The sequence below is a fragment of the Phasianus colchicus genome, chromosome Z (assembly GCF_987193195.1).
Source record: "Phasianus colchicus chromosome Z, bPhaCol1.hap1.1, whole genome shotgun sequence".
NCBI classification, from domain to species: domain Eukaryota; kingdom Metazoa; phylum Chordata; class Aves; order Galliformes; family Phasianidae; genus Phasianus; species Phasianus colchicus.
The window spans coordinates 1,694,300-1,705,850 of record NC_143476.1 but is presented as its reverse complement, the minus strand read 5'-3'; the positions used below and the strand labels follow the sequence as shown (position 1 = coordinate 1,705,850).

At 58.9% G+C, this 11,551-nt stretch overlaps 1 protein-coding gene across 3 annotated transcripts; it reads right to left on the bottom strand.

The window, feature by feature from the left end:
* Positions 1 to 10,194, bottom strand: LOC116243119 (maestro heat-like repeat-containing protein family member 2B). Of its 3 annotated transcripts, XM_090131563.1 has the most exons (28): positions 9,750 to 9,915; positions 9,516 to 9,614; positions 9,205 to 9,356; positions 8,703 to 8,846; positions 8,077 to 8,169; positions 7,725 to 7,794; positions 7,496 to 7,609; positions 7,337 to 7,410; positions 6,899 to 7,018; positions 6,664 to 6,771; positions 6,315 to 6,474; positions 6,167 to 6,207; positions 5,788 to 5,929; positions 5,100 to 5,152; positions 4,661 to 4,768; positions 4,232 to 4,357; positions 3,928 to 4,050; positions 3,638 to 3,793; positions 3,298 to 3,420; positions 2,933 to 3,012; positions 2,454 to 2,589; positions 2,245 to 2,337; positions 1,776 to 1,871; positions 1,476 to 1,599; positions 1,187 to 1,296; positions 659 to 811; positions 248 to 402; positions 1 to 104 (listed from the first exon to the last, which is right to left on the bottom strand). In XM_090131563.1, the coding sequence occupies exons 1-28, from the start codon at positions 9,856 to 9,858 to the stop codon at positions 53 to 55; spliced, it is 3,114 nt and encodes a 1,037-aa protein (XP_089987689.1). In that variant the 5' UTR covers positions 9,859 to 9,915; the 3' UTR covers positions 1 to 52. The 3 variants fall into 3 exon arrangements, with proteins under 3 accessions (XP_089987689.1, XP_089987690.1, XP_089987691.1); XM_090131564.1 differs by lacking the exons at positions 1 to 104; positions 248 to 402 and having other exon boundaries at positions 414 to 811; XM_090131565.1 differs by lacking the exons at positions 1 to 104; positions 248 to 402; positions 659 to 811; ... (2 more) ...; positions 1,776 to 1,871; positions 2,245 to 2,337 and adding an exon at positions 10,050 to 10,194 and having other exon boundaries at positions 2,346 to 2,589.
* Between the last annotated feature and the right edge of the window lie 1,357 nt (positions 10,195 to 11,551).

Genomic DNA, 11,551 nt, shown 5'->3' with positions numbered 1-11,551 from the left:
CTTTTCTTTCCTTTTCTTTTCTCTTTTTCTTTTTGCCTTTCTCTTCTTTGGTCTACTGGCTCCACCGTCGAAGACAGAACTCTCTCATTCTTCTCCACGTCTCACTAGAAAAAGGAGAGTCTCAAGTTGTGAGTGAGTTCTTTTCACCTCAAACAGACTTTGAGAGGGAAAAAGAAAAGCTGCTTTGTCCCGGGATCCCCAGCTACAAGTTTGACCGCAGCAACAGCAAAGGCAGGAGAGCAGATACCTGTCTGTGGGCCCAAGCAGCCGACGGAAGTTGTCGATCACGACTTCTGCGTGACAGCGGGTGAGGATGATCACCGCCTGGCACAGGAAGGGCATGACTGCGCTCTGCTGCGTGGATGATGTGCAGCTGCGCAAGATGTACAGGATTAGTGGAACCTGAAAGAGGAAGGGGAGAAGGAACAACTTGCTGCATCCTTGACTCTGCAGGGAGTGACCGTGGACATTCAGCGCAGGAGCAGTGCCCGCTCCCTTGACATGCTGTCAAGGCCTAAGCCTAAATGTCACGCCAGCCCCCCTGTCTAAGCCCTGGCTCTGCACTCAGGCTGTGCTTCTTTCGCACAAGAAGCAAATGGCACAAGGCATCATGCAACAGCCAGAAAAAGTCCAAGACACGTGGAAGAAAGTCTCTTACGTCCCGACAGATGTCCTTTCTGTACATCTGCAGAAAGGTGATCATCCACTTCCCAGCAGCACGCACGCGCATTCCTTTGGCTTTCTTGAATGCCTCCTTGATGGCCATCATGAAGTCGACGGCGCGTTCCACGGGGAAGTTTCTGCAGACCATCTGCAGAGAAACGAGAAGCAGGAGAGATCCCATCACTGCTCTGCGGCAGCTCTTCAGAACATAAAGCAGTCTGGAGGGCACTCAGGCAGCCATCACAACGCTCCTGCTGTCCGTACCCTGCTATTTTTACAGAAGGCAGTTGAGCCTTCTCTCAGCTTCTCCACCCATGGCGTCTGCTTACATGCAAAGCCTACCTCCCAGCAGCCACAGTCACACATGCAAACAAACACACACAGTCAACATACACACAAATGCACATCATACAGTCAGCTCCTTGCACTGGGCACCTGAAGGCCAGACATAGCTGGGGGCAGCTTAGGGTCATGCAGAAGCCTACGCACTGAGATCCCACCGCCCCTTTTTGGGCCCACTTACCCTTGCGATTTTGGATGAGGTCTGGAACTGCAAGGTGGTGCTGCAGGCATGCAGCCCCTCGCACAGGCTCCTGATGTCTCCCATCTCGATGACTGTGTCGGTCTCCTTGGCTGGAAAGAGCACGGAGAGAAAAGGAAAGTCATGCTTCTGGAAACAGAACCGCTTTCCTTGGGGCAGAGACAGAGGATGGGGTGGGGACGAGAAGAGAGCTGCACACAGTGCCTCTCCCTCCTGTAAACAGGGCCTAGGGGAGGAGAGAAGAGGGCTGGTGCACACCCATTCTACTTGCCTTGGATTCGGAGAAGGGAGCTCAGACAGGAGACAGCCAACTGGCGGGATGCGGGCATGGGGTCGCACGTCAGAGGCGCCAGCAATCCCACCAGGGAGCCAAAGTGCTTGCAGGCATCTCCTCTCTGCAGGGGCAAGAGGCAGGAAAAAAGCTGTAGGCAGCCCCGGCTCTCACTAGCTACTTCCAGCTGTGCCTTCCCCACACACGGTGGCACAGCATGCACAGCTGGGCGGAGCTCGCCTTCCAGCTCAGGGGCTCTGGGGAGGGAGCAGGGGGCATGCGGTGGGGCTCTTTACTCACTCGAAGCTCTTCAGAAGCAGCCAGCAGCTGGGAGCAGGTCTGCAGGGCCCTCTTGCGCTCCCACACATCATCTGAGGTGATTGATTTCTGCAGGACCTGGGGCAAGGCTTCTGTCTCACTGCGGACATCTTTTCTTTCCTGCCACCCCTCTCCCTGTCCCTCCTTTTCCAGCACTTATCCTCAGGACCTGCTGCCCTGTGGCTCCATGCAGCCCCTCCCCTTCCCCCCTGCACAGCTGTCCCTGCTCTCTACAGATGTTCCTGCCTCCTAAACCGGGAGCTGTGACCTGCCAGGGCTGGCTCCTGCCTTTCCCCCTGCAGGGCCCATTTCTCTGCCCGTTTCTGAGCTCACAGCGAGCTGGCATATCAGCAGGAGATTCATCCCCCGCTGACCATCCTCTCATTCGCCAGATCTCTGTCCCTGCTATCCACAGGCATCACACTTTCTCCCTTGCCCCACATGTACTCACTTGGACTATGTTCTGGAAGAAGTCACAGCTGGGCTCTGTCTCGAGCAGGACCACCATGAGCCGGCCCAGAGCGTTCAACGATGTTTGCTGAAGCTGAAAGCAGAAGAGGAGATTGAGGTGTGGCATCACGGCTGCTGCCAGAGCATAGGCTGTGTGTGCTGAGGTAGGGCTCCTGCTGAGAGGTGGCCGGGAAAGTTACGGCAGGTTACCTGCAGGTACTGCGCTGCGTGCTGTGACTTCCTGATCTTCAGCATCATCTCTGCTGAAGGGTGCGTCACGATGTTCTTGCAGCACAGAGTCAACATCTCCCGCATGTCCTTGTTTCCAAAAGTGGGCTTCAGCTTGCTGACAGGAGGAAAAAAGGAAGAGAAAGCAGAAAGGGCCTTTAGCAGCGCTCTCCAGACTGGTTCAGACAACATCCGAGGTTCTCCTAATCGACAGCTACAAAGTAAACACCCCCAGCTCCTGCTGCTGAGCACCGTCTTCAGTTCCAGCAGTGCCCGCCTCCTCCCTGGCAGCAGTGAACCACCTCCCTCTCTGAAGGGAAGGAGACCCCTTCTCTTCCCCGCCACGGGACGGGAGCACCAGGGCCGTTCTCTCCTCACCCCCTGCCCCCTCCAGGCCTTCGGAGCTACCCAGAAGGTGGAGCACCATCCTGTTTTGCAATCCCAGAGGCTCGCGCCCTTACCTCAACTGCTCCAGGGCCAGAACCACCTTGAGGGGCACTGGGGAGACAGGGGCGCCCAAGTAATACTTCTTCAGCAAGTCCTGCAAGTCCCAGAGAGACACTGTCAAAGCGGGCAAGAAGCACGCGAGAGCTGTTCCACCCAGCCCAGAGACAGACACAACTGCCACGCGCCAGCCCCATCACTCCCACATTTCCCACTGCAGGATGCAGCAGCTCCACAGCTGCTGGACCTAGCCCGCTGCACAGCTGCTGCCTGCCAGCACCTGAGGCTCCCACCAGCTGGAGACGTGTGTGCCTCCAGGGAATCGAGCCTCGTGGCACAGCCCAAAACTCCACTGCAGGCAGCTCTGGCTCTAGGCACTCACCATCAGGATCTCCAGCAGCTTGCCCTTCAAGGAGGGGTTAAGGCTGGCGGAATCACCCACGGTTTGGAAGGCAGAGCTGGAGTCGGTGATGCTCTGCACCAGTGCAAGGTTGTTCCGCAAGTCCTGAGGCCCAAGAGAGAAGAACATTCTGTGAACTGCGGGAAGGGCCGAGGGCTGCAAGGGGGACACGTGGGGGCGATGCTAAGGGAAGGCTTGGGTCTTCATCTGGGCACAAACCGTTCCCCAGGGGACCTTCAGAAAGAGAAGGCCCATCTCAGCATCTCCCCAGAGGAGGGGCTGCGGCTGGGCACAGACACCCTGGCACGTTTCAAGCTCTCACCCGGCAGCTGCAGCTGTACAGCAGCAGGATGTTGCCCACAATGTCTACCTCCAGGCGGGCGAGCAGCTGCTCCTTGCTGGCACGCAGTGCCAAGCTGCCATAGGCGAGCATGAGAGCGCTGCGTGTGGCATGAGCTCTCGTGCTGTCCAGCTCCATCTGTGTGGGGAGAAGTGCTTTGAGAACTTGCTCAGCGGCCCCCAGTGCCCAACAGTGCAGCTGGGCTCCCAAGGCAGGAGCTGCTGTGAAAATAAGGCAGAAGAAAGCCAAGGTGGAAACCCGTAACGCTTTACCTTCTTGCTCCTGGCAATCCTTCCATTCCGGCCCTTGCACAGCCTGGACGAAAACATGATGAGTGTGTCCAGGACTGGGTGGAAGTTGCCCTCAGCAGCATGGCTGACAAGAGAGATCATTCCCTGCACAAAAGAACAAGGGGCAGTTGGCGCAGGCGTGACCTTACTGGTGCAGCCAAGCACAGTGGCTGGGCCAGTCCTCGCCTGAGGGAAACGGCAGCAGTGAGGAGATCAGAAAGGTCCGGAGCAGGGCTAGAAGACAGACTGGGGACGCTCACAGAAGCTGCAGGAGGGGAGAGCTCACCTGGGCCTCAGAGGGCTCCTCCGCGTTTGCTTCCGTCAGATGTTGCAGCAGCTTCTCTTGGACGTGAATGTGGAGGACTGCCTTACAGGCTCCCAGCACTGTCCCCAGCGCCTTGTACAGGAAAGGCTGCATGGGAAGGGAAGGGAAGGGACGGAAAAGGAAGTCAGAATCTGAGATGTAGCAGCAGCCTGACCTGTTGGCAGAGGACCAGGTGGGAAGGGAGCACCCACGCTCCCTGGGAGTCGCTGAGAGCAGCCGCAGGCCGAGCTTTAGCCGGTCCCCGGGCAGCTTGCAGGGAAAGGCCCTCTGGGGGACATGGGCTGGGGAAGCAGCATGAGTGGGACGAGTGGGCAGAGCACCAGCCGCAGCCCCAGCCCCAGTTGGACACCTGCAGCTGCACTGCTGGGTAGAGCCCGGGGGAAAACCCACCTTTTCTGCAGAGCTGCTGGCAGAGCTGCCCAGCCAGCGGCTCAGCTCACAGCTCAGGCCCTTTGTCCAGGCGTCATCCTCCATCGTCTCCAGAGAAGCCCTCAGAAACTGTTGGAGAACAGAAGAAGCCAATGTTCCCTTGCCCTTTGCCTCTTCCCCCATTTCCAAGTTGCTGCAGCCTTCTGGGGAGAGGTGTCTGGAAGAACAGGCCCTCTCTCAGCTGCCCCAGCATCCCCTCCATTAAAGCCACCTGCAGCTCTTCTCCTAAGAGCCGCCTTGGGCTTGGGACGAATGGGAAGAGGCAGTGCTGCAAAGGCATGCGGCCGCTCTGCAGCAGCATTTTAGAGGTTGTTCCTGTCCTGCGGGGGCTCATATGAGAGCAGGTCACCTTTAGGCAGGCAAGCACTGCTCTGCACCACGCCTCCTGGCAATGCTGTACCTTTAGTAGATTGTGCTCCCACTCTGCAGTGTCCAGGAAGCTCTCCGATTTCCCTGCACAGCAATAGGAAGCAAAAGACCTTTGCTTGGGATCAAGCCACAAAAGAGCTGCTGCAAACCTGGTTTGGCCTGGGCACTGGGCAAAGCTGGGACCTGCGCCCCCTCCACAATGACCTGTCCCTCCCCACAAACACTTTCCCAGTAGGAACACAGAACTGCTCCAGGACTGCTGCCTGAGGGGAGGTGAAGGGCCCATCCATCTCCTGGAATGGGTAGACCCCAAGGGGAAAGGTCCCTGGGCCTCAGTGCCGTATCCCTGGAATGGGAACTGCAGTAGAGCAAGCAGTGGGCCACAGGTTGTATTTTCATCCTTCCCTTCCCTTCCCTTCCCTTCCCTTCCCTTCCCTTCCCTTCCCTTCCCTTCCCTTCCCTTCCCTTCCCTTCCCTTCCCTTCCCTTCCCTTCCCTTCCCTTCCCTTCCCTTCCCTTCCCTTCCCTTCCCTTCCCTTCCCTTCCCTTCCCTTCCCTTCCCTTCCCTTCCCTTCCCTTCCCTTCCCTTCCCTTCCCTTCCCTTCTTTCCTTTCCTCTCCCCTCCCTTCCCTTACCCACCCCTCCCTCCCCTCCCCTCCCCTCCTGTCCCCTCCCCTTCCCTTCTCTTCTTCCGCCTCCCCCTCTCCACCAGCACTTTACCTTCAAGGCACTGCAGCAGCAGGGGGATCTCAGCTGCCCACATGGCCCCCACAGCTCTGTGGATCCTGCTGTGGAGGTTTCGCATGAGCAGCAAGGCAGCAGCTTGGAGTTCGCTGCCTGCAAAAGGGCTCCCTGCCAGCACCTGAGCAAGAGCAAGGAGAAGCAGGGTCACTTCTGCAGCAAGAGCAGCGGCTTCCCCCCAGGATGGAAGCAGCTCGGCTCTGCCCTGGCGGGCAAGGAGCAGCCAACAACTTTTCCCATGGTGCTGCGAGCCTGGGAAGAGAATGGCAGCCCCGGGGCTCAAATGGACACTGGCGCTCTCGGCCATGCTGCTTCCTCCTCGGGGCTTGTGACACCAGCCCCTGGAGCATCTACTCACCAACAGGCGCACCAGCAGCGTCTGGGGAGTCAGCAGGGGGCCTGCGGGGAGAAAGGTGTGCTGAGTGCCCTGCCACATGTCCCTCCGCTGTCCCTTCTGGGTGCTAATACGGGTCAGCAGAGCTCCCTGGGGGAGTTTCTGCTCCTACCTTGAAACACGGAGCTGAGGAAGTGTGGATCCAGCTCTCCTACCTCCCGCGCTGCCAGGTCCTCTCTCTCAGCCAGGCTTTGGATGCAGCGGGAGATCGGGATCAGCATGCCCGTGTACTGAGCTGGAACCACATAGAGCAGCAGCCGCGGCCACAGGAGCTGTAGGGAACGAGGCAGTTGAGCGTGTCAGCATTCCTGCCTCCGCTCAGAGATGAAGAGGACTCTGTGAATTTCCCTGAGTTTTGTGTGCTTCAGAGCACGCTGGAGGAGAGACCTGGGGTGTTGCAATGGGACAAGGAACACGTGGTGCGAAGGCGAGGAGCGGCAGCAGGGCAGAGTGTGACTTACTTTGGTCATCCCTCTCACTGAGAAATCCAGCGATCCCAGGATGCTCATGCACTGCTCTTGCAGAGCTCCTTCTTCCTGGGCCTCCTGGGCAGAAAGGACTCCAGCTGCCTGCACAACATTGTTGTTGAAACACCAGTTACTCTCAGCTGGCTCAGGTGTGGTCCCACTGGTGCTTCTGTGCCAGCCTTTGAGCAGCAAAGGCCTTCCAAAAGAAGATGCAGCCCCCTGTCCTTACCCTTCTTCCCGTGCTGCGGCTGAACTCATTGAAGATATGCCCCACTACGTCCCAGGATGAGCAGCTCTGGGCATCGGTGCTGAGCAGGTCCCCGATGAAACGCAGAATGGCCTTCCTCACCTGCCAGGGGTCAGTTATGGGTTTGATTTTCCAGGTCAGAAGGCAAAGGGAAGCTACGTGCTCATTGGGACAGCCCTTTGGGCACGAGCAGAGACAGCGAGAGCAGAGGACAAGCCTTGGCTCTTGAGGTGAGGGCCAGGCCGTAGCACCGGGTGGTGCGCCTTCCAAGTGCAGCACAGGGACCTGCCTGCTCCACTCTGCCTGCTCTCCCCAGAGGAGCCATCGCGACCCTGTGGTCAATGCCCCAGCACCTGTCTAGTCACCCCAGCCCTGCCCGTCACCACTCCGACAGACCTTTCTTTTCCCAAAGCAGCTCACCTGGATCCTGGGGTCGCTGCACACGCACTGCAAAGCCTCTGCGACCTGGGGCAGCTTCTCCGTCATCACAGACTCTGCAAGAGATGTGCAGAAGCATGCATGGAGACACAACCCTGATGGCAAAAGGGATCCCTGGAAATAGCGACCCATGGTACTGACCATCAGAGCAAGCTAGAGCACTGAGCAGACCCAGGGCTGCCACGCGTCCAGCCTCCCTCTCATCGCCCAGCTGCAACCGCAGAAACAGGACTGCTTCCTCTGGGCAGATCCGGGCTGCAGAGAGAAAATCCCGTGCTGTGTTAGCAAGAAACACATGCCCATTCCTGAGGTTGGCGAGAAAGGTTTTGGCCAGGGCACTGCCAAGCATTGCCAAAGCTCCTCTCCTTACCCTGCAGCAGGATGCAGCGGGTCAGCTCTGTGCTATCAGCCTCGCTGTGCTGCCTGGTGTCATCAGAGAGCTGTGGGAACAAGGTCCGTTTTAGAAAATCGCATCAGCACTGAGGACAGGAAAGAAACTGTGCTGCCAGCTCTCGTCTCCCTGGGCACTCTCAGGGAGAGGACATGCAGACAAAACCCGGCCTGCCCCACAGCATCCCTGGGGGCACACGCATGGCTCTGGAGGAGCCTCAGGCATGCAGGAGCTACAGCTGAGCACCTGTCAGAGGCTCAGAGCTCTGCAGTCCTCCTGAGACTTGGACAAGAGGGAAACTGCTGTGGGTGCAAGGATAGGCTCCCCTTACCTGGTAGAACATGGCACTGGTAATGGCCAGAAACTTGTCCTTGGGGATGATGGTCTGAACTCCCTCTAAGGCCTCCAGGAAGATAGTGAGGCTCTGTAAGAGACCAGGAGAGGAAAAAAGCGCTGAAGCCACATCTAGCCACTTGGGAGCGAAGAAACTGTTTTCCAATGGTTTCTCCACTGGGGGAAGCTCCTGCACACTGTTTGGCATTCTTGTTTGTCCCCCAACTCTCAGCAGCACCCAAAGTCTCTCTGCTTTCAACCGAGCCCTGTTGGCATCGTTTGCAAGCATTTCCCACCCAGCATCCCTCTTCTCCCTCATCAGATGCAACTAAACGTGGTCTGCCTGGTTGTTAGCACAGAGCTCCTCAGGCACTCAGAGCCCCACGGTGGTGGTTGTGAAGCCTCCCATCCCCAGAAGATGGGCCCCACTGACTCCTGGCTCCCTCCTGGTTCCTGTCCCCATTGTTCTTCCCTTGACGGAAGAGCTCAGGAAGCCTCAGACCTCCCTTGATCACCTGTTCCTTCTTTCTCCAAGGGTTCCCCACCTCCTCCCCGCATCCCCCTGACCCCTCGTGGCATTTGCATGGGCCCCACATCCACGCTGAGCCCTGCACAACATCTCACCTTGGTCACTCTGCAGATGTCTTGGACCTCCTGATAGGGGCGCACGAGCCAGAGGAGCTGCTCCCAGACGTGCTCTCGGTGCAGCTCCTCTTGCAGGAGGACAGCCATCATGGCAGTCACAGCCCCGAAGACGGCCTGCTTGTCCTGGAGAGGAACGGCAGAGGCCCGGCATCAAAGACTGAAGGTCTGCTCTTCCGACAGAGAGGGCTTTCTCTTTTCCTTCCCCTTCCCCATACCCCCTTGCCCAGCAGGAGATGAGCTTGCTCTGGACAGCAGGGAGATTTTCCCCACACCCTCGTCCCCAGCACTCCCTGCCACAGTGCTGTGATATGCAGCTGCTTCCTGGCACGGAGATGCAGCCCCGAGCGCAGTTTGGGGCCCTTTGCAGAGCCAGCCCACTCCCTCTCATCACCCCTCTGCTCTCAGCCCACTGGGCACAGACAGAGCTGCTGACACGGAGGTCCCTGCTGCCATCCTGGGCTGGGAATGCAGCAGTGCTCACCTCTTCCTCCTTGCAGTCCTGCCAGTTTGTCAGCACGGAGAAGAAGAGCAGGTGCAGATTCTCGTAGATTTGTTCTTTCTGCACGGCAGGCCGGGGGCATTGCTTTCCAGAGCAGAAGTGAACCCGGACTCCTTCTGACCATTGTTTCACAACTGAGAAAACAAAATGAAACAACAAAATAAACGAAGAATTAATTTTAAAAGAAAAAACAAACAAAACCAAACCAACAAGAGAAAAGGGAGCCTGTGAGAGTCTACAGGGCAGGATGCAAGGGCTGTCCTGAGACCCCCTGCTCTGGAGCCAGCACTCACCAGCACAAGCGAGGCGCAGGGTCCGGCCGCTCCTCACCTGGCCCACCACACTGCGCAGGCCAGCCAGCATCAGCCACGTGAAGGGGATGCACTGTGGAGCTGCAGAGAGGAAGGAGAGGTCCACAGTCAGAGCCCTGGCAGCAACAGAGGAGGGGGCGAAGCCCTGCATCCCCCAGAGAGGAAAGACCCCTTTCCCCAGTTGTCATAGGTGTAGGGTGGCTGAGAGCACTCTACCGTAGATGCCGAACAGTTTGCTGAGGGTGATGAGCACGAAATCCTTGGGTCTCTCCCCGATGGCCTTCAGCTGGCCCTGGAGCTCAGCCATCACCAAGCTGAAATGCATCCGGGCCAGAGCCACCAGGACGTTGCTGGCAGCCGTCCTCACGTTGTCCCTGACACCCTGAAAAGGAGTCACTGGTGACACACCGTCCAGGAGACTGCCTGAGACCCTGGGAAGGGCTGAGCCACCGCCGTCCACCAGCACAACACCAGCACGGGCAGCGGCTCCCTTTGCCTTTGGCTGTAACCCCTCACCTGGGCTGCCGTCAGGTCCCGGGACACCTCTGCCAGCAGCCGGTTCACCACTCCGCACGGCGGGCGGCTGTCGTCTTCCCACAGGGCGCCCTCCAGCTCGCGGTACACCTGTGCTCGATCACCCTGGGGACAGGGACCAGTCATGCTTTGCTTTGCCCTTGCTCTCGGGGAGCCGCCCACTGCCACCCATCACCGTGCCGGTGTGGTGCCGCGGCCCGGCACCCTCAGGACCACGGCACTGCGCCACGGCAAGGATTCACGGCCGGACGTCCCCAGCTCACCTCCCGGTCTTGCAGGCGCTGTTGCAGCACAGTCACAGCGGAGACAGGGACAGGGCTCGGCACCCTGCTTCTCTCCCTGCGACGCGTACGTCTGGGCACGCAGCCCACACAGGCAAAGAGACCTGGAAGCAAAGAGCGGAGCAGCTGCCGCCGGTGTCGCTCGGAGCCAGGGCCGAGCATCCGGCCGGCTCTGGGAGGAACGCTCCTCCAGCCCCACGGTTGGCGGGGACGGGGGAGGGAGCTTTCCCCTTGCTGGGGTGCCGGGGAAACCACGGCGGGCAGCTGCGCTCAGCAGAGCGAGGACGGTGCTGCCGGCGCGGCCTGAACTGACTCTGGAGGCACACGTGCGCTCGGGCGGCGTCACGGCGTGCGGAGAGGTGGAGGGACTCACCTCGAAGGGCTCTCAGCCGCTCCATGACAGCAGGAAATCTCCAGGTAGACGCAACGCTCTCTCTGGTTCCGCTTCCTGCGGGTCCCACAAGCGGACTGAGCCACCGCTCCCACCGCTGCCACGAGGGCGCACGAGGTACCACTGTGACATCACAGCGCAGTGTCACCTCACAGGGAATGGCTGGGGACCAGGCAGCACGCAGGGCAGCCCTGCAGGCCCCCAAACGCAGCATGTTCTGTGATGCACTCGGCTCTGGGGTTCCGGTTCCATGCGGAATTCCAAGCAGGGAATGACCTCAGCTGGGGGAGAGCCCCTGCCAGGGAGCAGCTGCTGGGCACCGCTGCCCGGCACTGTCTCAGTGACTGGGGACTCCATGCTGGGAGGTCCTTCTGGATCGCATCCCTCCCTTCTACTCTGCCAGCTGTACCACCTCACTGGGTATCATCAGCAAATTTGCTGAGGGTACACTTGTGTCATGGAATCATAGAATCTTGCAATGGCCTGGGTTGAAAAGGACACCATGATCACATAGTTTTAATCCCCCTGCTGTGTGCAGTCACAACCAGCAGCCCAGGCTGCCCAGAGCCACATCCAGCCTGGCCTGGGATGCTTGCAGGGATGGGGCATCCACAGCCTCCTTGGGCAACCTGTTCCGGTGCCTCACCACCCTCCGTGTGTTGTTTCCACTGCCTATGACATTGATGAAAACGCTGAAGAGCACCAGTCCCAGGATGGACCCTTAGGGGACACCACTCACGACTGGCCTCCACCCGGACTCAGAACCGGTGATAACAACCTCTGGCTGTGACCATCAGACCAATTATTTGCCC